General features: G+C 37.7%; 1 protein-coding gene across 1 annotated transcript; it reads right to left on the bottom strand.

Moving 5' to 3' along the window:
- Positions 1–4,094: 4,094 nt before the first annotated feature.
- Positions 4,095–24,557, bottom strand: TMEM57 (transmembrane protein 57; the record flags this gene model as incomplete). The annotated part of the gene is made up of 10 exons (XM_010293377.1): positions 4,095–5,269; positions 6,414–6,588; positions 8,098–8,218; positions 9,029–9,211; positions 9,407–9,565; positions 18,027–18,522; positions 18,997–19,175; positions 21,350–21,473; positions 23,586–23,712; positions 24,416–24,557. Coding segments are annotated over 10 exons (1,909 nt in total), but the record flags the coding sequence as incomplete, so codon positions are not given.
- Positions 24,558–27,908: the final 3,351 nt, after the last annotated feature.

Genomic DNA, 27,908 nt, shown 5'->3' with positions numbered 1-27,908 from the left:
CCTCCAAAGAGCCCCAGGGACCTTGCAGACACAAATGCCTTCCCATAGGTAATGGATGCACCCTATATAATCACTTTGGTTTGCTTTTTGATACATGGGACTAAAAGCAGATGAAGCATAAATTTTCTCATGACAAAAATTGCTTGCAATTATCCTATACGGCAGTTGATTTATAGAGAGGTCTAAGGGAAAAAAAAAAATCATTAAGCCTATTAAAAAAAAAAGAAATTAGATAAGCAGATGGTTTTAAGTGACAATACACCTGAAGAGGTTACAAAAAACAGAGAGACTACCTAAAAAGATCATCAAGAAACCAAATTGTTTAGTCAAGGTTAATGAAAGTTAGGATATAGTGGCAAATGCATGAGGGAACAGATCAGATTAAGTGAGCAATTATGGAGATAAAGATCGTAAAATGCTGGTTATTTCAGTCTTGTAAGAATCCCTTGGTTTTAGCATGATCTTAAATTGTCTTTAAAATGCTTGTCATGCATTTTGCATAAGGAATGTTTCAATCAGACTTTGAACAGAATGGCTTGAAAGTAAAAGATAAGAAAATCCACCTGAAGCTGACACTTGGTTTATGATCAGGTTACTGCATTACAGCCATATTTGTTAGGGAAGGGCACTCGTTAAGCTAATGTTTTGGGGTAGAGCAAGAAAAAGCTGCATTTCCCCACAAAAAATGTACTACTCCTGGAGCATTTCCAGAAATGGAAAGAGGACAGGCTAACACTTTCACTATTTGCCACTATTATTTTATTATAATCAATTCTGTGATTCTGTGAAACCATTGTTGTTCATACCAGCTAAATTTTGATGGGAGATAATTTCTTGTTAATTATGTAAGACATACAGTTAAAAGATTTTCATTGTAAGCAGTAAACGCCAGTATTTTCTGAACCTGACAACATACTCTAGAACAGCACAGTTACCACTGAAAGAGGTTATAGGTAAATGAGCCACTTCTATGTGAACTTGACTGAAACGGATTCTTGCCCTTTTTTCTGCCTATTCTCCTTTATTAGAAATGCTTTAGTCAAATGGTTGTGTATTATTTTATTGCATCATAGAAGCTGATTCAATTAAGATACTGTGGCATCTCAGATTTCATTTTTATAATCTATTATGTATTAACTTGCTGAAGGTCTATTACTGACCTTGGCTTCTAAATTGCAATAGAAGAAAAGGAGGTGTCCAGTAGTAAACACATCCCCCATTGCACACTAACTCCTGTGGGAGTATTTAATAACCGTTGAGCTTATGACTAAAACTTTTAAGTTTAAAAAAACCCAAACAAAACCCAAAAACCCCAGCAACTTACTGCTGCAGATGCTCGAGTTGCTGCACTACAGTAGGGCTCAGCGCCAATAGTACACAAACCTGTCTGGACGAGGTCAGATGCAGGCTTTGGGTTAGGCTCTCTTTCCACTCTCAGATGCTAATCTTGGGAACAGTCTTACTCTCAATAGCAGGCACTATTGGTAAAGGAAAAGGGTTAAACTTTTAAAAGAGCATTTTCTATCGGATGCTGTTGGAAGGAGTCTGATTTTTATTCTGAAGTGAAAAAATCCAGCTGTTGCATACAGATGTCATCAAGAACAACGTATTTGGAGCAACCAGCTCCTGGACACAATAATGGCAAGACCAAAAAATGCCAAAAGGCATGTTTCTCTCAGTCTAAGAAACTGTCTTAGAGCCAGTTACTCTAGTTTGCAATTCCAGTGTGCTCAAGGCAATGCTGGAGTAAGCAAACAACTTCCAAACTGATTTAACAATTAAGAAAAAAAAGGAAAAACAAACCACAAGTTTGTTCTGCTTAAACACTTCAGAGGAAATAACTACTTTAAGGTAGATGCAAGTTCACCTGTTTTCCTGCATGGAAGTTGGTATCTACAGCTTCATTTCCAGGTGGCCATAGAGGACATCTTAGTCAAAGCAACAATTTTTTACTTTCTGGAAGTTATTTGATGAAGCAAGACAGAGTTCAATACATGCATTTAATCCCTCCCTTTCCCATCACCATGAAATATGCTAAGAAAGGGGAGCTAGTTCATCTTAGCACAGTTATAGAACAGATTCTATGAATAAAGGAGCTTTTAGTTAAATATTAAAAATAAAATCACATACTGCTTTCTGCTCTACTTAAAATTTTAGGGAGGATGAACCTCGAGGTGCTCAAAACCATTACATAGAAGTCCTGTCTTTCCATTACCTTTTCTTCCTAGACTTACGCTGGCTGGAAAAAAGTTCTGGATACTTCAGTTTTTCTTTGGCAGATCTCTCTAGAGTATTTATTCCGCAGTAATATTTCAAAACTGACTGTAGAAAAAACAAAATATCCTAGGTGACCCTTCTGCAGTCTTACATTCTTAAATTCCCCATATATTAATCTTCCAAGTACCATTTATGATGAGTCATTAAGATATTTTCCATTTCAGACATTTAAATATTTCAAGATCCAGAAGTTGGCTGGTATAAGATTTGAGTGCTTAAATTACCTCCTTCCACTCACTCCATTTATCCAGCATAGCAGATTGGTGCCTGCAAATCCTTTCACCTTTCCTAAAGGAACGTCTCCATTTGAACTGAGGAGGGTACTAGAGAACGCAACTGCTGCTGCACTGCAACGTGAGCTGTTAAAATTGCAAACTTATCTATAATGTATTTCGATTAGGAAATGACCTATGTCAGGCTGGTGGTGGTTTGAGAAGAAAAAAAAAAGTGTCCTCAGGGAACTGGGAGGTTCTGGCAGTGCTTGCAGCAGAATCGCAGAACAGTTGAGGCTGGAATTTCTGAGTACCTGAAAAACTCTACCTAATGCAGTCAGAGAAGAACACCCAGGTCAGGACCAGCGACGGCAGTAGCCAAAACAAAGATGTAAGAGACAGCTCATTTACCCTGAATACAACTGCAGGATTCCCAATCAAAAAAAGAATATCTTACAACAGGAACTGTGGCTGCTAAGAGAATTAAGCAGACATACTGAAAACCAGGGACAAGTTGTTCTTTCTTTTTTCTAGACACAGACAATGCTTAAGCCTCCAAATCGTCCATCTCAGCTTTGCTTTTGCAGTAAGGAGAATGGCTGGAAAGGATCAAAGGCTAAACTTACAGACATACTTTTGCAATTCTCAAGAAATTTACCTTTTTTTTTTTTTTAGAGCCTACAGGCAGGGTAACTTGCTAAGTTTATACACTGAATACAAAAAAAAATCTGTTCTTACGTTTCACCAAAGTGAAGCTCTGTCGCAAAAGAGAAGACTAGAAGACTTACCTGGAATAACAAGGTGCTCTTTAAGCAAAATGTATTCTTTATACCAGGCTAAATCAAGTCAGTTAAAAAAGCAAAAAAAAAAATTTTTTTTATCTGCAAGAAAATGTTTATTCTTTGTAAACCCCACAGAAAAAAAGAATGCAGCCAAGACCAAATATTGAACGAAATTTGTGCCAAAGTAGGCAGCAAAATGGGGGAACCTCAACACAAAAAGTCAGTGACAGTATTTCATGTTTTGCACAAAGATGAAAAACCTATGACATTTCTGAGTAACACTTTTATGGTGACAATTACACAAGATGATTCAAAAATGCAAATGACAGCAACATGCACACCTGGCTAAAGCTAGAAGTTTTATCCCAAAAGAATATCTGTGATTAAAATGATGAAACTTTAATGTTTCTATTGACTTGTGTGTCCTATTTTATTTTTTTTAATGAGGCATACATGCCAATTAACATGAAACTTTTTAAAAAAAATTATTTTCATTTAAGAAGAACTTTGTCCTTCCAGAGTCCACTGCATGTTAGCAAAATCATAATGTTGGGTTTGTAATTCTGCTAGTTTCCAGTACAATTTTGCTTCCCACCCCTCCAATCCCGACCCTCAAAAAAATCTGAAACACTTCAGAAGTTGCCAGTGCAAGCACTGTCTATCAATGTATAATATACATTTTAACTTAAACCTTTGTGCAATTTATGACTTTTCTTTAAAACTCCTTAAAAACTCCTTGGCACAACAGCTGAAAAGTGTTCAGCTCCATTTAAATTGTCAAACACAAGGTGATATAGAGTGTAAATCACAGTTGAATAAAATAAAAAAAACCCAGAACTGCAGCTTTTATTAGCCAGCTTTACAGTCTCTTGTATACAGTACATTGCACAGTTCCGCCTTCACAATAACGCTTCCTGCATTAATATTGTGCCTTCCACGATGCAGTATAATCAAGGCAAGTTACAGAACACTGCTGAGTTTATATCAAAATAAACAGAAGATGTAACCTTACTTTATAATGAACATCCAAATTACCATGTACAATTTGCAGTAGACTCTGTAATGAGCTTGATATATAAGCTAGATGACAGTGAAGGGGGAAAAAATAGTTTAAACTATCAAGTTTCCTCTTGAAATGTCTTTTCCCAAGGCACTGTGAACAAGACTGTTACCAATTCTCAATGACTAAAAACACCAATGGGAATATAAATATTTCATACAACAACCACCGTCACATCATCATCTATTCTCTTATTCTTTCCCTTAAACAACGCCCCTGAAATTTGTTTGGTCCTTTGAGGGGTAATCAAATTATCTTCTGCAACATCACATATTTGCATTTAATACATCTATAAATCAAAGCTTTGTTAGATTATTTAACCCTTTCACTGTAAAAATTAAAGGTTTTTCCTCACTATTTCTGAATGTATCTGCAAATTCAACTTGATTATTAAAAAAAAAAAAGAAGAAAGGGTTCAAAATCAAGCAAAGCCCTGTATTTTTCAAGAGGAAACCATGCAAGAGTACATAAAAAGGCAAAATTGGCTACTTGAAAACCAAGAATTGTTTTTAATGCATTGGCCAAGGAAAATAAATTGCGAAGTTCTGTGAGGTTTTCTAAAAATTTACAAGAAAAACTGATGGGCAGTTCTAGTCAATCCAGATGTTCTTTTATCCTGTTTTAAATGACAACAAATACAGTCTCACACAATACAATTTCATCTTGACTGCAAGAGACACTCCTGTGTGATGCCTTCAGCATGACAAAATTACTGGGCAAAAAGAAAATTGGCATTCATTTCTTCAAGGGCTGATAAACAGAGGCATTGGGATCAAGTCCAGAAGGGCTGGTCTCCACAAATTTAGAAGAGTAATGTGGGGAAACAGGACTCAGAGTGCTGGTGGCTGCAGTGTATGTTATGCTGGGCATTACTGCCATAACTTCTGCAATCTTCTGTTTTAGGTCCTTGATTTCCTGATCTTTTTGAATGATTTGCCCTGAAAACAGCAAATAACATCACTTAGAACCAGCAGCATGTTTTTACCCTCCAGCAACTGTTCAATGGTAAGAGCTGTTGAACACCCAGAAGACATTCAGTGCCGTAACAAGATATCAGTAAAAGCAGAACTGAAGGTAACTCCTGCTTCGTGTTGAGGAACTACGTTTAATTACCTCTAGTTCCCGTGTAACACAACCAGACACAGCACTTCCATCACGTTTTGCATTGTTTGGATTCACAGCTGCACCGTACCAAAAGGCTATTTCTATGGCTCAACTTTTTTCTGCACTTTTCCGTTCATATTTTACAAACATCTCACAGGACCACAAGTGTTTGCTTATTAAATGTGTTCTCTATTTTATTTTCAACACTGTCCTATTCTCATCATTTTTCTAAGCCCCCTTTCTGCACACTCACAACATCACTACAGGAATTCAGGAAACTACGTAAAGAGAAACACCAATGAAACGGAACAAAAACAAGTTTCTCACTCTGACTAAATTTTCCTACAACCAAGCAAACTTCTGCAAGGAAATTAAACAGGTACTAAATCAGAAGGTTATTTAATTTTGCTTCACGGTTTGCACAGATGAACAAAGGACAGTCTGGGCAGGGTTTTATACTGGCTTCATGCTCCCTCTGGTGGCTGCAACACCAGCCCTACACGGACCCCAGGGTCCACGCTTCCCTCACCAGTGTGAAGTTTAAAACAGGTTGGGTTATTTCCCTCCCCCCATATTTAGGTTGTATTAACTTCAGGAGTATCAAAATATTATTAGGATTCAAGGACAGGGGCTTAATAGACAGCAACTATTATTTTATCTTCTAGCTCTACAAAAGTTGTTCTACAGCTTTAAGGTAATGGTTTCTAAAAATGCAGAAAATCATCATAAATTAACTTAAATGCCCGTCTTGATGTTTACTGTCTTCAGTTTAATAGCTTGGGGAATTTAGGTCAGCTCATCAGCTAGAGTGCTTAGGCTCAACATTCACAAAGCTGTAAAAGACAAAAACCCAGTAAAAGCTGAAATGCTGTGTGGGAACTGTAGCCCACCCCTAAATAAAAAGGTAGGATATTCTTTCTGTCATATTTGCACTAATTCAGTCAATACTACGTGTTGAATTAAACTATCCCACATTACCTTGGGCAATCTCAAGCTGCCGTTTTGCATCTCCTAATGCAGAGAACAGATCCAGCTTGATTCTTGTCTCTGCACTCAGGCTGTTCTCTAAGTGCTGTGTTTTATCCTGCATGGCTGAAAGTGCTGACATTAACACCTCCGTATCCTTCTCATTTTCCTTGTACTTGCGCAGTTCCTGTAGGAGTAATTAGGACAAGTGTTATTCTCATCGACTTTACACATGAGATACAGTGGGAAGTCTTTTTCTTCCCCACAGCACACCACTGGGCCTGGTATTAATACTGTAAAATTAAAATGATGGTTAATTAAGGACATTGTAATATTACCTCCAGTAATTATACATGACCATCATACAAGTGATTAAAGCCATATTGTACAATGCATAATTACAGCACAGTGAGTAAGTACCATTTACTCTGCTTCTCAGCCCTCTATCATCCGTACCGAGACCCTCCACCCAGAAATCCTCCTCAGCACTTCCAAGTGCCAGCTAAGCAGCTGCACAGTACTCTCAGTCAAGCTGTGGAACATGAAAACACTTCCCACGAGCAAAATGGCTAGAATGGGGACTGATCTCTTGCTAGACAGTTTAAAGTGATACTAAACAAGCATTTCAGGCTATTTCAATTGGCTGATGAGAGGGATTACTTTACCTCAGAATTTCTTTATCTCCCACATTGAGTGGGAGACTGTGCTGCAAACTCAGCAATTTAGAAAAGAGAAAAAAGAGAGGGAGCAAGTATTCTGTGCATAAATGACAGGCACATTGTGCCTGGGAAGGATGCATTAACATTTTGACTAAGATAAAAAGAAATACTATACACACACAAAAGTTCTATACTTTTAAATGAAGAAACAATAATAGAACAGGAGAAATATTAATGCCTGTAACAAAAAGCTTCTCTAACAGTTTGAAGATGGTAATAAAATTAAAAAGCTTGATTATAGCTGGTTTTAATTATTTGAAAGCCATGCTTATACTCTCCATGGATAAACCACACTTGTTTTCAAGGGTTTGGTGAAACCAGGAACAAAGCTGCATATGTTATTTGGAAACAAGTTCACAATAATACCAGGTGGATTTTGAAGAGTGTCTAAAAAAAGCCACAAGACATTAAAAATACATATTCATGCAAATCATCAGTTGACAGTCCGAGTACATCTTTAGGAACAGACATTTTAAAGGAATAAGGTCAACTTTAACTCACACATTTGAGCTCTTAAACTCTAACATGCTAGACAATGTCTGCTACAAGTCTACCACAATGTACTTTCAATATTCAAGCACTTTCACAAAAAAAGAAAAAAAAATACATCTGGCTAATATTAAGACTGCATTGAGTAAGCAATCTTACTTGCTAGCAGTGAAATTTATAACGATACAGACTGGCAACAAGCTCCCCACATTAGACATTGTTGAGGGGATTATATTCTCAGTATACCCAGACCATTGGTTGGGGGGAAAAATTCTCATAATTTAAACAATTGAGTGGTGTGCAGCTGAGACTATTAACCTTTCTCATACCCAGGTTCTTACAAAGCCTGATGCAAGACAAGCAAGACAGCCATCTGAAGAGCATAATTCTTGAAGGTGTTGATTGTGTCTTATGTAGATTGACCAATTTCAGAGGGCTGAAAGCACTCATTGTGATGCTGATCTAAGCCTCTGGTGCTTTCTCATTACCTGAACTTTCATTTCTAGTTCTCGTATCTGATCTTCTTTCAGCTTTATGTCAATTGTAAGCTTCTTGCACTCTGTCTCCAGCTCTCGGATACGATTTCTTAAAGTTTCAGTACATTCTCCTCTGCAAAAAACAACATTAAAAGAGAAGATGATGAAATAAGAATGAGGCTGTCATTCCTGAACTGTTTATAACACAAAAATTAATATAAATATTGAAGGATAAAAAGAGGAAGCTATCCTTGTTCTTTTCAGCAAAAGAATTTCCTTTATGGCAACAATGCAAAAAGTTACTCAATGTTATGCCTTAAGTATTAGGAATTTGGAATATTTATGAAACATGAAGAACAGAAAAGCAGAAATAATTCTCTTTAGACATCTGGAGCACTGCAGATTAAAGTCATCCATCTTGCTAAACTTCCCATCTATACACCTATGTTACTGCTGAAACATCACTGTGCTGAGCCCTGGTAGTCATTAGCTAGAGCAGAAAACCTTCAAGATGCGAGATCAAGACAGTATTTTGGCCAACATCGTTGCATGAATCCTTGATTCACGGTCCCCACATGAATGGGGATGTTCCATTTTTTAGAGCAGACTGACCCATGCAGGGTACAACATCTCTCTGTTAGCACAATCAAGGTACAGCAGATGAATATGCACTAAATTATCTTTTACACCCTGTAAATGTAACGTATACGTGTACTGAGAGTCAGCTTCACGGAAGGAGATCTCCCAGTCCTCCCACTGCCTTAACATAAACAAACTTCTTAACACAAATAAAACTTTAAAAAAATGAAATACAGACTACTTCTTTATGTACTGAAGAGTGAAAAATGCCTCCCTAAATACCCCCCAAAGACATTTCAGTACCAACAGCTACATTTCAGTAACTTCCTGGAGCTGAGCTTCCTTCTGGGGTAGAACAAAATACCTTGTAGCAGCAGCAAATGCGACAGCACGTGCAGCAGTTGCTTCTTCCAACTTCTTTCTTTTCTTTTCTTCCATTAATTGTTTTTCTACAAAGGCTCGTGCCTCCTGCTCTGCCTTTAGTTTCTTCTCCAACTGGCTGATCATTTGTTTGTCTTTTTGTTTCATTTGTACAGCATTGTGTAATCTGGAAGGTAACAGGTATGGGATTTAATGGAGGATTTTACTTACTAAAAATAAATTGCTGTTAATGGTCCCAGGTGAGTTTTGCTGGATTTGCAGACAAGTGCCTCAAATTTTGTAGAGTCTTAACATAACACTTCCCCTTTACCACACTACAGTCATCAGCGCCTAACTTACACGGCTGTGTAGAAACACATACTTGTTCTGCAGCAGTTCATTTTCTTGCCGGAGTTGTCCAATTTCAGATCGAATTCCCCGCTCTATGTTAGTCAGAGAACTGATCTGACTACGAAGCTCCTGTTCGATCTGCCTGCTTGCTTGCAGGTCAGCCTTTAACTTTTTAATATCTTGTTCCAACCTAAGAAACACAATTTTAAAAAACAATTTCAACTTTATTTCCCAGTTACCCAAAGGTTCAAGCACATTATATAAAAATAAGCAGAGTAACCATCATACCATCTGCCAACCGCTCCAACACCTTGATTCTTAAAATAGTAAACTCTCAGAAATTATGTCTATCCTTGCTAAATAATGTTTTATAGAACTATACATATATAGATCTATGGATAGCTATACACACACTTCATAACTTCCCACAGCAATTTTGTTTTCCTCCATGCTCTGCAGAGTTGTAAAACAAATCCTATGGAATTATGTTTTTCACTTCAAGCAGAAGAGAAATAGATAAGTCTGAGAAGTTGTAAACAAGGACAGGTGCACATACGAACAAATTTTACTTTTCTCAGCAAATTACAAGTTTCATTTGTTAGTTATAGCTAAGCTATGGAGGCTACTGCTGAATTCTCACTTAAACATTTTTTTCTTGAAGTACATGATGTGCACGTTGAATAAAGAGTACGTGTTAAGTCATCCACAGTTCAGGAGTCACTAAATTTACTTTTAATTGCTCCTGTACAGAGACCATCTGCTATACACTTAGTTGTAGCTTGAAGACTCATGCAAGCATATTAATTAAAATATTTTAAACCAAAATTGGTTAAATAAAACACAAATATCTAAAGAGAGGCCCCCAGCTCACCTTAATTTTTTCCCCCACAGTTGCAAAATAAGATTATTGGCTCTTAGAATAAATTCACATCACAGGTGAATAATCAACCATATTTTACGAGCACTGTGTTACAGAACTTATTTAAAGCAAATATGCCTCTCTGTCATTCACACATAATCCTCATTTGCGCTGTCAGTTATTGATTTAAAAGTTTTTAGATGTTCATAAAGAAGATAAAGATGTTTTTATTTCCTGAAGTTCCATACAGAATTAGTGGTAGTTGAACATTAAGACTTAGGGAAAGTAGTCACAAAAGCCAAAATGAACTGTCCTTACTGACATTCACTAGCACAGACGAACAGTTATAGCTTTTTGTCCTCATAATGAAAATACATAGCTCTTTTGGGCTTCAGTGCAGGGAAATCTCAACCTAAAATGCTAGTGAGAGATGTAACGATACGAGGCATAAGAACATCCTGTGTGAATGAATCAAGAGGTTAGATGTGTAATCATCAAACTTACGAAAATTCATAAAACTTCGTCTGTAGTAGGCTAAAACTGCACCGAAGAGGTCTACTGGGTAAATTAACAGCAAGAAACAGCCTATAAAGGAGCGTGGTGTATAATACACCCATATAACTCAAATGCTCACATCCCACTTTCTACAGCTGTACTAAGTTGTCTTTCTAATTATACTTGAACTGCCCTACTGGTAAGATGAAATCCTTTTAATATCGTATGAATTGTGGTCAAATATACCTTTAAAGAGGAAAAAAAAAACAATTTATACTTAGTAGGCAAATAGTAATAGTACAAAGCAAATACACGTTTCATATTGAAGACCACAAATCATTTCGACACCTTGTACTCTGTTGTAGGAGGAAAAGAATTTGCAAACCTAACCAAATATTCATTCGACCATGTAACCATAGCACACAAACCAAAAATGGAAAACCCATCAGCAGACGTTTAGGTGTGTATATTCACCACATTCAGTATGCTAAGTGATAGCGCTGGACGATCGTTGGGTGATGATATAACAGTTCAATTTAATCTTCCAATAAACAGTAACTAAGTGTTTTAGAAAGAGCAAACATTAATTCAAGAGAGTAAGATGCTGTAGGAAGCATTAAAAGACTGTTGTCTGCCAATGGCTGATTGGTTTTAATGTAAGTTTTCATAAATACATGAAAAAAATGGTTGGTAGGACAACGTAAAGGAATGCACATAAATCACACACACTTTACATTGAGAAGTATCCATAAATAATTTCAACACACATCTCTACAATAAAGTGGTAACTGTGAAAGTAAGATAGCTGTTAAGTAGCCTTTTCCCTGTAACTAAGACTATGACAAACTTGCTCAAATAAGATATACCAGGTTTTATTTTGGGTATTTAGTATTCCAGGAAAAGAAGCACTGATAGGTAAAGCTCGAATAAATCCTAGGTGCTGGCATAAGACAAGCTGAATTTGTATTTTTGGCAACAGAGTACTGACATCAGTTCAAACTTCTTAAGCCATCTGGTTCACGGAATTCGTCCACGGCATCCCTGCCGGTGTCAGCGAGGGCTCTGTACCTGCGGTGCTCACGGGGCTGCTCCAGACTGTGCTGCAAAGCAAGCTGAAAGCTGCGTGATCTGTAGAGTGCGTGGAAACGTGACCGGAACGGATGGCTACTTTCCAAACCAGCAGGAAAGACATGAGGCTGCAAGCCACAGACTTCCTTTTCACTCGGCATAGGTAAAAATGTCCAACCAGAACCGCACACATTAAATTTGTTAGAATCGGGATCAGGAAGTGTTGCACACTCATGATACATCACTCAAATCCTGCCTGAACGCAGAGCCAAAGCCCCATGGATGTCCTTTCCGCCTTAACTTTCCAAGTGTGCTCCAAGAGTCAAATACTCGTCCTTTTACGCTGAAGGACCACAGGGGACTTCGCGTAACTTTGACAGGAAAATGAGACCGACCTGCCATTCATTACGACTTCCACTGTAAATCACAAAGAAGCCAGGATTAAACTTAACAAGAATTGATCAAACTCTGCGTGCTTCCATTGTGCATGAAAAACCAGCCACCACACTGCTAAAAGACCTCCAGGTAAACCACGTACTGATAGAATATTACTTGTGCTGCTCACCTGCAACCCTTCATTCACTAAATGCTGCAGAGAGGAGTTTCTTTTGCTTAGAAACTGCTAGCAGATGTAAAGTGGGGACTATATACCTTCTGCATCCATTAGAACACAAAGACTCTCCGATTTACTAGCCACCGCAGATGAGCTCACAGGAGTGAAAGAGTGACAACTTAACCAATTCGGCTTCTTCTAATCAAAGGATTCCAGTACTTCTATACATCTGGATTTTTCAGGCCGCTATGCAGTTAAGAGTTTTTATTCTGTTGTGAAACAATCGCTCCTATCAGTACAGATGACCTAACTTAAACAGTCAAGAGACAGAATAACACACATAAAACACAATCAATCTACATACACTGAGTGATCAACCATTGTAGCACAATTCCGAAGGGGCAAAAGAAAATTAATAGAGAGAAAACTAATCTCTTTCAAGTCAATGGCAGACAAAAACACTGGAAATTTATCTGTCGATGGACTTGTTTAGAAATAAGTTTTAAAGTAAGATTTTACCAGATTTTAATTACTCCTCTGCATTATGCTGTAGTTTTTGTGATAGCTTTAAACACCAGAGCAGACGTTTTCTGAAATTTATAGAGCAAATAAATGCTCATTGCTATCTAAAATGAGTTAGGAAGCTAATAATCCGTCATGATGCAAGAACCAAATGTTTCCTATATGGTTTCTCTCCCAGATCTGCCACAATCAGCTAGAGCTAAAACTTCATTTAAAAAAAAAAAAAAAAAAGAGAGAGGTGAAGTTAGATTCCCCTCAAAATCACACGTACTTCTTGCATTCTCTGGTGTGTTACTACGTTCTTATCCATCTAATAAATTCCAGTTAAACATTTTCAGCCTAAAAAATTCCTCCTGTGGAATGGCAAGTCAATACTCTTCTCTGTATACAGACAGAGAGGTCATCCATAATTTTCACAGAAATATGAGATTAAAGCCAGCCTTTCTGTTGCCCCCTTTCTAAAATGAAAGCACATCATCAAGATAAACCAAGGCAACATCACAAAAGAAAGCTTCACTGCTACAACCACAGACTAGCGTGTGGAGTTTTCTCTCTTCTCCTCCATAATAGTCTACACTACTGTGACAATGATAAATGACCCAAAAAGACAGCATTTTATTATTATTATTCTTTCTACCATTTCATTTTCTGCGTTAGTCTCTTATTTCCAGGCTTACTGGAAAAGTTATTTACAAAGGGGGGGGTGTGAAGAAAATTGGAGTTCTAGAAGATACTTTTCTCTATTGCTGCACAAACTACAAGTCATTTTGACACATCACTATTTTTAAAATTAGGGTTTAGTTGCAGATTATTACATTGTGCTGTTTACACAACCAAGGCAAATTTATTTTGGGTTGTCACTACTATAAATGCAGATTTACTTATTTATGTTCTCAGCAGTAACACGTATCATTCCTGATCTCCCTGATGAAGAGAATTATCAGTAATCACCTCCAAGATGGAGTATTTTTCCAAATGCTTCAGGGAAGATTGATGGATCAACTTAAAGACAACTCAATTCAGCTTAATCCTCCTAAGTATTGATAACTGGTGAATAAAGTATTCTTGTTCCTTAGTTTACTCAGTAAATGCAATTCCATAATCACCTGGCAATTGCACACAAATTAAACACAATTTATATAAAAATTAAAGTTTTGAAAGACCCAGAAGGTACTCAGATGCTTTTCTAAGAGACTCATTTTTATCTTTCTTCTGTTCCGCCCAATCTGTTGCCATAAGTATTCCCTGCAGGGAACCTACTTCTTTGTAGCCCATGCGATCCCGCAGCATTGAGGTTCTGCTGCTGTAACTAATATGCTGTTACTAGCAGTTCCTCAGAGCATTTTACATTACCAAAAAGACAGTAATCCACAGAGAGAAAGCTGACTTATTTTCTCCTACACAGAACTGATCTAAGTAGCTGGCATTTCAAAAGGTTATTCTGTTTCTGAGCAGTCCAAGCGCTATGTTGACAGTGGCTTGAAAACGATCTGCTAGAAGTATCGTCTCCCAGATTTCTAATTCACATTCCCAATACTTTTGCTTTTCTATTCTATATTTTCCTTCCGTCCCATCATATTTCACAAAACACTGACCATCTCCCCCACTGCAGCTGACAGCAGAAAGCCTTCTGGTATGCTAATGCCATTTGAGGCAGGGGCGATAAGGACGCAGCAGCAATCACTCTCAGGACATTAACGGTGCCACAGACGATGTACAATAATTAGCATCAAATGGACATTAAAACCTTCAAGTCTGCCTCCGCAGGTAACATCAAATTTTAGGAAAGCAAAATAAGATGCGGTAAACCAGCCCTTGCTTCACAAATACTTTTCGTAGTCCAAGTGCCAGAAGATGTCATCGTTATCTCTGAGAATAATTAGTACATAAGACAGCTTGTTTCAACACCTCATGTGCCAAAGGCAAGACCTCTACGGATACAAACAGTTTTGCCAAGCTGCACTGCCAGTTTTTTGTGGGTGTTTTTTGGTTGTTTTTTTTAAGGGTGCAAATAGCTAGAGGCAGGACATGATTATTACTATGTAATATGCAATTAGAAAAAAAAATACTGCAGCAATTACAGCTTGGAGCCATTCCATGCATCGAGCCCTAAAATGTGAACAAAACCTGCTTCGCCTCAGAAATGACAGTGAAACAGTAACAAGAAGTTGACTTGCTCTGTACCTACTGACAAACAACATCAAGCGTAAAGGGATACCAAGTTCATCCCTCCACTGGATACCAAATGTATCCCTCCATTGGCCCAATTACCATGGCATTCGGGAATAAGCAGCTCAGATCACAGAGATTCAATTATTAAGTGCTTGACAAACAGCAGATTTAAGTATCCGTCAGAAGTAGATATTAATTTCAATAGTGGGAGCAAAAATCCCCAAACACCCTACGACAGAGATTACTTTCAAGGCTGATCAGCAGCGACAGAGTCTCTTGAATCCCTCTGCTCTATCAAGATGACAATAACATAACACAATAGTCACTGAAATACCTAGAGATGGGGATCAAGTAACTTCCTCTCCAGAAAATTAAACACACACGCACTAACCATTTACCAGACAGAATAAAATTAAAAACCTGTTTGAAATAAGAGTAATATTGTATATATAAAATATAAACTTAATTAGTAGTACTTTTTCAGATATGTCACATCAAGTATTTAAGAGGAAAAGTTAACAAGCATGCAAGACTGTCTTGCTCTCAAAAACCCTCAATCTCTCCTGTCTCTAATAATCCCTGTTAATCCTGAGTCCCTGGCAGTCATAAGGCATACTTTACATTTAATACTGGTTAGTCAGCTCAGGGACATCATTTGTGAACAGAAAAGGAAAGCAGCTTGGCTTTGACATCCTGCTGTGAGTCTGCTGGACAAGAAGTTATAAGAAGCGTCTTTATTTGGAAGCTGAGCAGTTCTGATCTGAAAGCTGGACACAAATGCAGGACTTCAGACAGCCCTTTTCAGGGTACAGCACTGATGCAGGCTAAAAGTTTAATAATGGGAATGAGTAACACTACTGGAAGTGGAAAAGATGATGAACAAATGCCTTACACTCCAGGGACAGGATAACTGACAAGATAAACAAAATAAACACGGATTTTTTAACTTAAGTGCATTCCATCCCATCCAATTTGTCAGGTAAGTTTATGCTTCTATTGGTGTAGGAGTTACATACTCCATCTGAACTGAAACAAGACTTCATGAATGATTTCAGTCATCTACGTTTGTAAGAAACTGTGAGCAGCGACACACAGTACGTTGGTGTTTTAAGTGCTCCTGGCTTGCCCGCACAGGGAAATCGGTGCTCAATAAGCAGCGACAGGGATTTGTAGCACAACAGCCACATCACACCCATGCACCACACTGAAACACTTGACAAACAAAAGACTGAAGGAGCTTGATTCACTTCAGGGCAGAGTAAGGCTACGCTGCACAAAGGCACTTCCAGAGTACACTTACTGTGTACACCATCCCCTCCCAGTGAATTAGTGGAGTGAGAATTCCGTAAGGGCACAGTCTAGTTTATTGTATACTCATTTCTGCACTAGAAAAACCCCTTTAGACAATTACAGCGACCACCTGGTCTAAGATCACATCTGAGGAATAGCATGTAAAAATTTCAATGTGTTATTTAAGACTTAAAACACAAGGTTTAAATCTCATTCCTTCTCATAGCTACATGGGACAAAATTCTTAGTCTGGTAGGTCATTCTATAAAGCACTTCCCTTCTCTTTTCTCAGGAGTCATGAACCACATTTTGAACTGCAGCAAAGCTGAACTGACCTGTTCTCTTCTTCAGTGAGCAAATAAGCCATATAAAGAAGATAGAGATGCCCATCTGAAACTGGCAACATACAAATGCAGCAGACATATACATATTTATTTAGGTGCAGCTTTGCTGAAGACAGAGCCATCTGCATCCCATTAATCGTGGCTGAATTTGATTCACAGATTAGATTGATTAGCTGGTTTCTTATTTGCTTCATACGAGTTCTCTACAGACATTAGGTATCAATTAGTCTGGATATTTAATTGGCAGAGGGATGCCAATCAGTGGCAGAGTGATTATCAGAGGAGAAAATAGTATTTTCATTGAAGTAATTGTATTCACATAGCACAAATCCTCAGAGACAGACCAGAGTCAAAAATCCAATTACCAAAAGGTACCTGCAGGGAAAGCAAACCCAATCTGCCAATTAAGTTAGCCAACAAGGATTTGTTGGCCGAAGAGTGTTCAGCACATGAGAAAAGGAAAAAGAGGCACATATGGCAGCAATGGTAGGACAGTGTATAATTGTGCAACAGTTTTGTTCTAGATGTATTTCTATCCCCATTCGGAACAGTTGCACACTACGTCTTTCTCCCAGGTACTTGTTTTGGTAACATATGACAACATCGTATGTCTCGGGTTTTATATGCTATAAGTACTTAGATGCATTTCATAAATACATCTTCATTTAAACTTCAGATAAACATATGCAAAGATGTGACTTTTTCAATCTTTATAGTTTACAAGGCAGCTAAATTAAATCCCTGGGACCCGTACTTAAGCCAATAAGGTAGTGGGCATGCAAGCAGGAATCTGAATTTATCACTTTTAGGCGTAACATAGTAGCTGACGCACTGCATCTATGCTTGTCAATTGAAGATTAAAGCAACAGCCAAACATTTCAAGGGGGAAAAAAACCCCACCACAAACAAAACCAAAAATTAAGACAAAACACCTGTTCAGGCACCAAACCCCACTGAATTCCCTGGAGATGTAAAGGTCACCCCATGAAAGATTTCCCAAGAACACATCCACTATGCTCTGTATGATTCTCCACATTTCTCTCATGCCTTCTATCAAATGATTGTCAAAGCTATTTATTATGCCTCACAACACCCCTGTGAGGTAAGTAAGTATCGTATACTGAGATAGAAAGGAAGCAATTTGTCCTTTGCTATGGCTGCATAGCAAACCAGAGGTAAAAATCTGGAACAGAACCCCAAAGGCCCAGTTCCTAATTATCTTATTCCATTACTGTCTTATTTATGGGATCATAAGGTGCATTTACCTAAGCAAATAAAAAGAGAACTGATGTACTGGAATGAAGGGAGGATAAGACAGGCTGTTACACAATGCTCAGATCAAACTTACCTTACCAGTGCATCTGGTTTGCTTAGCTGGTTATTAGGAATACAATTTTCCATTAAGTCCTTATGTGTGCTTGGGCTCTTGCTAGCACACTTCTGTTTTTTCTCATTTTTAGTAGATGAGGAAGGGATGCTCCCATTAGTCGCACTGTGACTGCGAGGTGAGGAGTTCACAACTCCGCTGACGTTTTTGTAATTTTTGGACGAGGCAGTGCATGAGTCCTCTTTTAAGAGGTTTTCTGTACTTCCTACAAGATCATTATTTAATCTTTTGCTATTGATATGGTTTTCCATATATTCAATTTCTTGTATTTTAGAGTCTACAGGTTGCAAAATGTTGTTATTTATTCCAAGGTTGTGTTTTTTAGCATCCTTGTCCTTTTCTTTCCCTTTTTCTCTATATTCTAGCTCTGGCAATGTTGCAGATAATTTTTTATTGGCTGGAATGCCTCCATTGTGCTGCAGAAGTATTGAGGAATCTATATCAGACAATCCTTTGGCTGCTGCAATACCAAAGTAAAAAAAAGAAACTTAGTTAATTAAATCGATCAATACTGTGACATAGAAAGAAAGATCATTAAGCACACATCAATCATATCTGCAGAAAACAATCATTATTAGAGTCTATTTAGAAAAGAAAATCAGAAGTCACATGACATTTTAAGACTTTTTCCTCATTACAGGCAGGAAACGGTAACCAAGGGATTTAATAATAAATACTAGTGCTTTATAGAGCACTGACTAATTAGATTGATGCAGTTGCTAATAAAGAACTGAACAGAGAGGACATAATTCATTTCTACTGTCATACTAACCACAGCCAAAATAATTTTATTTCTGGCTTTGCTGTTTCTAAGTTCACTGTACTTTCATCAAAACAACATAGACTAAAGAAGCTCCTCCTTAGCAGGTTGTTGGGTTTTTTTAAAAATAGCAGATAATAGCAAACACATTAAGTAATAAGTATAACTTGCCTTCCTCTGCCTCCCTCTCTTGCCTTTGTAGCATCTGCTGCTCTGGGGGCAGAGCTTGCTGGAGAAGCTGCATGTAGAACTCATTCTCTTTCTGCACTTCTTTTTGTTTTCTTAAACGCATTTTGTAGCTGACGTAACTTTTAAAGCCAAAGCCCAAAGTCACAACAGGGTAGCCAATACTAAGAAAAAAAGCAACATTATTATTAAAAATATAACCATAATAGCAAACTAATAAATTGTAATAAATTATATAGCTGTGAATACATCTGGATAACAACCTTTCATAGAAAACTATATATAATTTTTTTTTTGCTGTACTACAATAAAACTACAGTTCAAAAATGTAGGCACCTCTTTATCAAGATAAAATTGCAGTTCATTACAGTCAGCAATTAACTGTAGCATAGATTAAAAGATTACAACAATGCAATCGCACTACATAGCAAAGACAAGCACCAGACTAGGAATTATGCATCTTTTAAGGAGGTAACAGCCATACACAGCAGAAGTTCCCAAGTTTTGTTCCTAAAGGGCCATGTAATACAAAGGACATTAAACTGGGAGATGTGTAAACAACGTTCATCCAGAACTGTGAAAGGAGAAACTGATCCTTAGCCCCACCCTTTCGCACTCAGAAATTAAGAGCAGATCCCTTCTCCATCACTCTTTAAACCTGAGACAAAACAATGGTTCTCCAAAACATCGTCTCTGCAACAGGCCCTGCGATATTTTCTCACTGCAGCACAGGCTGAGAAACAAGAGCTGGAGAAGCCGCTGGAACATACAGCTTTGGGGCTCCTGCATTCCCGGGGGGACCGAGGCTGTGAGCCAAAGTGCTGCCACCCACACCTGGTACGGCTAGAGCCGACCCTGGAGGTAAAGCCTGAAAAACCACCTGCCTCTGTTGAAGATGGCCACAATTAAGACATCTTTTGTGGGCAACAAACAGCCTTTCGAAATTCTAGGAGACTGACCTTGAAGCTGTAAGCAAAAAACACCCAACCTCTAAACTTAGTTCTTCCACTTATCTTACTGACAGATAAGATATGAAGAATTTCACTTCCAGCCAGACTCTGCTGTTCCATTTGTTGGCGAAGATGATAGAAGCGTAACAGAACTTTGGAATTATTTTTGTATGTCAGCTTCACCACGCAGAATTTAAGTATTCTTATTAGCCTGTGACAACTGCACCAACACAGAACGCTAACAAATCATGCTAGTGCAGTTATTAACAAGGACACTCGATCAATGAACAATCATCCCTCTACAAAAATAAATAGATCTTTGACAAGTATTTAACAAAGCACAGTGAAGCTGCATCTTAAACATCGAAGGTGTCCTAAATCAGGGGAAAACTCTGATGCAGATGACTATTAACCATTAAACTCTTCTAATTCTTTGCTCAGTAATAGCACTGTGGAAATTGCATTTCTAAGTAAGCTGCCAGAATGCAAGAATCATTTGCATATGCATCTGACATTATCTCTGCCAATGCTTCTTTTGTAACACTGTGTAAAGGCAGCTGTAGCTAGAGTTCTAAAACTCTGATGACAAGCTGAAATGTTTGCATCCAATTCAGCAGCAGAAAGACCTTTCCTCACAGCTTCTAACGTGCTTTTGTAACCTATTATAGAATTTAATTAGTGTTTAAGGGATTTATTGCACAATGTAGACAATCTAAATTAAAATGACAGATGTCTAATTCATTGGAGACTATGTCACAGGGAACTGGACCAAATGATGCCAGGAACAGGACCCATTTTAAATGTAGCCTGATCAATGCATACTAGAATAAAAACTTGTGGAATAAAAGTGCATTGCTTCCAGATGGATACTCTGCAGTTAACTCTTTTGCCTGAAGTCACTCTTACCACTTCCAAAGAAGCAGTGTAGTAAGTAGTGTTTGGTTTTTATTTTCTGTTATGATTTTCAATCTGAAGCTTATTCACTTCCTCTAGTGAATTATGAAATCACTCATGAGAACCCTTCTTGTTGGAGGGGAAAAAAAAGAGTGCTTTATTATAGAAGAAAAGAAAATTTTCATAACAGGATACATAAATTATCAGTGAATTTTTTTTTTTTTGCTACTTTTACCATCTCTTCATCATGTATATACAAAATTTGTAAACTGATGACAAGAACTTCCAAGAAATTCTAGGAATATCCATGCTACAAATCCCCTACAGCTCACAAGCTCTGTACCTTCAGGAAGGTTGCACTTGGTTAACATTTAGCATATATTTCTCGTGGAATATTTAATGACAGATGTGTGAGGGGAGAACCGAACAGGCAAACCCCGAACCAAAATAAAAAGCCCCAAATATTAATTTCCCTGGTGAAATAAAGCACTTACCAGTGTGCTGCAAATGGACGACAAAGGTCTACATGGAAGTTTTTTAAATCTTTAAATCTAATGGCTGCTTCAATATAAACAAAAAGTATCCACAATGATACTGTTGGTAAGCACACACCCCTCTCTATTGAGAGAAGAGAAAGAGAGAAACATCTTAGTAATATAAGCAGCAAATATTTTAAAGTTATTTTTAAAACATTCCAAAAGTCAAGGGAAATTTTCAGACAGACATATAGAGAATTGTAAGAGGGTTTTTTTCAGAATAAGTATCTAGGATGTCTTTATTTTAAATCAACTCTAAACTTCTGTCTCCTTATCTTGCTTTATTACTTTTATAAGGCATCAGTGAAAAATAACAGATGCACAGCTAATGAAATAGCTTGGCACAAAACCCTATACCGAAAAGGAACACAAATGGAAGAAACTGCAGAAGATGAGGTAATGTTACAGCGTATGATCTTTGAGTCAGAAGTGGTAAGCTTGGACTACTTTTTCTCTCCAAGTTAGGTATATCTTAGTAGCAGCAGTGAGCAAATCAGCTGAGAAAACAGGAGCGAGTAAGCACAGTACTGTTTACTCCATATACAGTAACGCAGACAACAGTCTGCGACTCAGAACTCCACATCAGGGGAACATTCAGGACGCTGTATTGATTTCTCTCTCCAGCATTACTGGTGAGAATGTAAAATAGTAGCCAAGCAAAACTGAGGTTTCAATCCTCTTGGCCAATGGCAAACACCACTGTTGCCTGCAATATAGCCACTGTAAATTTCCACACATCAATTCCAGTTACGTGCCACAAGCTTCACAAAAATAAGCAAAGTTCTTGATTACATACTGACATCAACATATTGTGCGCTGATTTGGAAACAGGTCTCAAATATGAAACTAAAAAGAGCATTACTCTGAGACCCTGATGTTATTTACTGTGGTCTCTACTTTGGTCTCTCTTGAATAGCTGCACTCTGCATAAATGAGAAACCCATAGCAGAAACTGTCAGCTTAAAGGGACTCAACATTTTAGCTAGGTAGACACACCACCTAAAAATATCATAACTTCAAAAAAAAAAAAAAAAGGCAAATTCCCATCAACTTGGATGTGCATTTAAAAACAAGAATCCCTAAGGCTGCAGTGAATTAAAATATTAAACAAGCTCAATAGCTACATTTAAAACTGGCCCATCAGATTTTTTTCTTTAGGGTTTCTAAACATCAACCCTAAGAACAACTTCAGATAACACTTTAACATCTTAATACAATCCTAAAAATAACTCCAGATTTTTTAGGTATTTTAAATTGGACAGCAACTGGTTCACTGTATCTTCCATTAGCTCCCACACTGTCATTATTACAAATGACTAACTTGTCAGAAAGATGACTGCTTTCACCAGTAAGCTGAGAAGTGATCCACGCTATTCTGCAAATTCTTGTGATCTAATGGCAAGTCTAACACAAAATATTACAAAAGACCCAAATCCTAAGGACTTGGATAGGGAAGAGTTACCTCCCCCCCGCCAAAAAATTTGAAGTTTTATTCCTAAAATTTTCTGAACAAGGGAAAGACATATATGTAACCCATGCCAAGTATTAGTGCTCATGAAAACTAAACCACCTCCCCACAATTCAACTACTGCCCCAAAACCCTAGAACCTAAGAATTTATTAAAAAAACTCCAAACAACTAAAGATGAAAAAAAAAAGGGGCGCGGGATGGGGCAGGCAGAAAAATTTTCTCCATACATGTCTCAAACTGTTGGGGCAGCCACTGGTATTACCAGCCTTTTTGCTCAGAAACTGAATCCAGTTGACACAAAGATTTCACTAATACGAATTTAAACTATGATACTACACAAAATTAACAACACACTAATCGAGTAGTAGGAAGAGCTTGAAGAGCGTAACGCCTTCACAAACTTTTCATCTGTGCTCTCTATTTGTTGAATTGCTGCAGAAGTGTTTTGAAGTCAGGAAAATCTTGTTTTTTTTACTGCTCTGGAATTCCTGCTTATACACCTTCAGTTCCATCGGTCAAGCTTTAATGATGACTACAAGATGCACCCAGACATGTATCAAGTGCAAATCAGCATACTAACAAAAGCAAAAAAATAGTTTTTAACTATAACAAAAGTGCATTAAAACAAATGTGGTAACAAATAGAAGAGGGTTTCTGCATGTTATTAAAAGCTGTAAGATATATATTCAAATCAGTAAGTTGTAAATACAGAATAGTGACCTACCTGTGTGCCAGACATACTGTACCCAAACATACGTGCTGGCAGCAAAAAACAGCCATTGTATTGGTATGAAGAGCAGACATATTATATTTGATGTGAATGCTACACAAACAAAAAATACTGAAAAGGCCTAAAAGAAAGGAGGGGTGGGGAGAAAGAAGAGTGTTTTGGTTTATTCCAGAAAATATATCAGTTTCTGTATTAAAGGTGACACCACAATGATTTCAACATAGAAACAGTGGAGTTGTCTATAATCAGGGCAAAGAAACGGAGCAGTCTAGCCAATGAAAGTAGAAACTTAACCAATTAAGAGAGAACGGGTACAACTTGAGAATATGTGCCCATCCACTCTTCCAACAAGTCTCCAAACAGCTATATTTATTCCTTATTATTTTGTTTGAAGACTTTAATTTACACTGTTGATAAAGTATTATCATTACTATATTATGCTTCTGAAAAAAAAAAACCCCGAACAACCAGCAGCATCATTTACTCTCTGAAGTAGTAAATATCTAAACAGGCAAGGGTTTCCATTTTATTTTAAAGAAAACCCTGTTATTTAAGGATCTAAACCAATTCACTAATCTCATGAATTCAAACAATATTTTCCTATGGTGAACATTTGCTAGCTATGTATTTCACTTCCACTTGCCACAGATAAAACAGGCAGTCAGAGAGAAAAGACTTGAGCCCAGGTCACCTAGTCACTTGAAAATGCCTCCTCTTGTGAAAATGATCATCAGCACCATTAGGTTGGTTGTATAACATGGAATATGCCCTGAAACATTGCAGGATTTCTCGACAAAGGAACAGTAATTTTGTGTTATACTTACCAAACCCTGGTATCTGAAGGAATCGTAAACACTCCTGATGAAGAGCCAGAATGGCCACAGATACTCAAATCTGAACTCCAGGACAAAATCTGCCAATAGTACTAGGGCCCACACTACCAGGAACTTGAGATACAGAAAAGTACTGTAAGGGAAAAAAAAAAAAAAAAAAAGAAATGTAAACTCAGATCAGTATTTCCAAGAGAGACTTACCTTTTTTATTTTTTAATTAAAAGTTCAGGTATAAAAACTATAGACAACTATAATACAGGTAAGAAAACTCCATCCAAAATAATTTTACAAAATAGGTAGTTTTATTATTACATTAAAATCAGGCCTGATCTAATGAGTTAATTACATGAAACTGCATTTATTTTTAAAGTAGCAAAGAAACAGAAGGCTCGCTGCTCTTCTAACACCGGGCAACAACCTCCCTTTAGCTTTGCAGTGTATTTTTATAAAGTGAAGTCTTGCCAACAGGTACGCTGCCACAGCTGAAATGCTTCTCTTCTACTTGGAACTCGGAAATTTCTGTGTTCCCTCTCCTCGCCAGACTGCAGATGTTCACTCATTTTCCACATTTAACACAGACAAACTGCAACACCAATAAATTGAGATGTATTTTAAGCCTATAACTACAGCAATTAGGAAGACTGTTTTGATACTGAGTTATCAGGGTTATGTTTGAAAACATCCACATTAAAGTAAATGCAACCATTTTAAATAAAAAAACAAAAAAACCCTCATCAACAGAAAAATGGAGGCACAGAAGACTTGAGACCAGACAATCTAACTTCAACTTTTTTTAATACTTCAAAGTCACGTTCTCCTATCCTTAATCCTGCTTTTTGAACCATTGATCCTTGGCCACAGAGCTCAAAATATTTTGAGATCATACGTAACACACACAGGAGCATTTGAGGGATCAGCCCATTTCATCCTGCTAAAGAGGAGGAAGCAAAAACCCTTTTCCTCCAAAACCCACCACCCACAGATCTACTATCTTACTCCAGTTCCAAAATGCAACTACCTTGTTGCACTGTATTGGGCTATAACAAAGGTGGGTTTTTAAAAATATGCTGTTATTTTTTAAATCACGGGCAACTTTTCCTTTTAGTAATTTATTTTTCCTCTTCTATCATACTGCCAACAAAACCAGAAGAACTTTGCCCTGGAATGTTTACTGATAAATTGCCAAGAGTTTGCATACACAGTGCCAGGTAGGGTCAGGTTTCTGCACTGTTCATGAACATGTGGCTTTTTTAGGAAGTTGTTCAGAGCTTGAGAGAAAATACAAAATAGAAAACGTCTCTGAAAAGCGTTAGGTACCAGCAGAGGTTTAGAAGAAACCTATCACTCTATCCACACAACCCACTATCACTCACGTTACTTGTCACACAGGGTCAGCTTCCAAACCACACGACTGGGAAAACACTTCGATTTCTCGGGAATCAAAGATTAATTGCATGTGCCTGAAAGTGACCCTTATCAAGGGTCCTGGCCCTCCAGCTTCACCCCATGGAGGAGTTTTTGCTTAGCTCTTCTCACTTACTGTATGGTATCGAGCTCTCCCCTAAAAGCCCAATTCCAACGTTTTCACTGTGACTAGACCTCCTGAAAGGAACTGCTTTCATAAATGCTCTTGAATGTACTCACATGCACATGCTTTAAATCAGCACAAACTAAAGAAAGGCTTCATAGAAAATACATTTTTGAAGTCTGAAACAAATAAGCAACTACTCCTACATTTAAGATACCTTGGCCTCCCCCCACCCACCTTTTTGAATATTCTGTATTTGGAATTTAATGTAATGGTACTGAAAAAAAAAAAAGAAAATAAAGAGGCTACAGGAAGCACTTTAATGGAAACAAAATTAACGACATACTTGGAAAAATTAAGGTACTGTTTTTTTCAGTTTTTACAGAACCATCCCCAGCCACTTAGTCAAAAACTACTCTTGGAGAAAAATGAAACCACAGCATAAGTATTAAAAAAAAAAATCCACAACAAAAAAACAAACAAAATCCACCAAAAAACCTTAAATGGACACATTTGTCCCAGCAAATTATGTTTGCATATGCTGCTGTTGTCTCTTTAGAGTTTAAATCTTCAACAGAAAACTGTAAAAAGCAGCTGCATTCAGAGAATAGACATAAAAGGTGACAGACATTGGGGTACACAATCACTGCTGTGTTCGTTTTGATCCTGCTGTTAAACTGTACATGTGCAACTCTTAAGATTTGAGAAAGTATACAAAGGCATCACACCTAGGTGATCATTATTCTGTCTGTTTAGCTGGAATAGCAGTTGTGTTGTGTAGGCACTTTTCCCTGGGTTAAAGTTATGGCTATTGTTTATTTTTCTGTCACTGAAATCCATAAAGAGACTACATTTTTCCTTGCAAATTAGGGTTATCAGAACTAATGCTTTTCAACTGTTAAGTGCCACTCTAAGTTAAAACATTTGCTGAGTAAGAGTTCTGTAATACCGCCATTAAAGTGATTTCTAATATTAAATTCATATCAATCTGAAGGCCATGGTGACATTTACCACCTTTTAAAGTGGAATTGTAACAATACAACATTTGTAATAAGGTTTTCCCAACAATATTAAAGAGCCTACTTCTCAGTCATTGAAGGACACAAAAGCAATTAAGAATTTAATGAGTACAAGAGTAAGACAGAAGAAAGTTATTTCCTTTTATAAAAGACTTCATCCACTATGTTGACCTCAGCAACAAAGTTCACTGTTGTGTAATGTATTCTACGTATGTATTCAACTGCATGAGTCCACTTAGAGAAAACATTTTAAAGGTACTATACGCCATCAATTGGTTTGGGGTTTTTTTGGGGTTTTTTTTGGTTTTTTTAACATCAGGACCCCCTGCCCCCACCCCCCCCCAATTAAAGCATGCAGGACTGCAGAGTCAGAGACTGCAGTCCATAACTAACCACTCCACACCCCAGCTTTAAAAAAATCAGTATTGGTAGCAGTCTAGAAGCATCAGCTCCCTCCTCAAAACGGGCCAGTTTTACAAACCGTGCCGAGCTTCCATGCTGCCACAGTTACATACACAGCTGGGTTACAACCAGCTCGGGTGTCTTTGCAGCACGCTGCAGTCTGCAGATGGCATCGAGTCTTTGTAGGTGGAAGAAAGGAACACAAATCTTCCATAAAGATATGCTGCACACCGAGATTTGCTGTTCCCCCCAGTGATGAACACAGTTCATCAGTTAATTTACAAGTGAACAGGCACCTCTTCAGTGAGCACTAGTGACAGCTGAAAAATGTCCAGTAAGAATTAAACCCCAAAGCAAAACAGGCTCACGGACCTCTCGTTTGGACAGGTTAATCACTCTTCTGCTGTTTTGTTTCATACGACAGAGCTTTCAAATCAGATCACATGAATGAAATGACTAACAAATTTAGCTATTGCCCTCCTCCCTTTCTCTGCTTTGTACTAGCCCCTTTTACTTCATCTTTGCTCTTCGATGC

Source organism: Phaethon lepturus, unplaced genomic scaffold (assembly GCF_000687285.1).
Source record: "Phaethon lepturus isolate BGI_N335 unplaced genomic scaffold, ASM68728v1 scaffold3368, whole genome shotgun sequence".
Classification (NCBI taxonomy): Eukaryota; Metazoa; Chordata; class Aves; order Phaethontiformes; family Phaethontidae; genus Phaethon; species Phaethon lepturus.
Note: the sequence above shows the minus strand (reverse complement) of the source record. Positions and strands in the feature narration are given on the sequence as shown.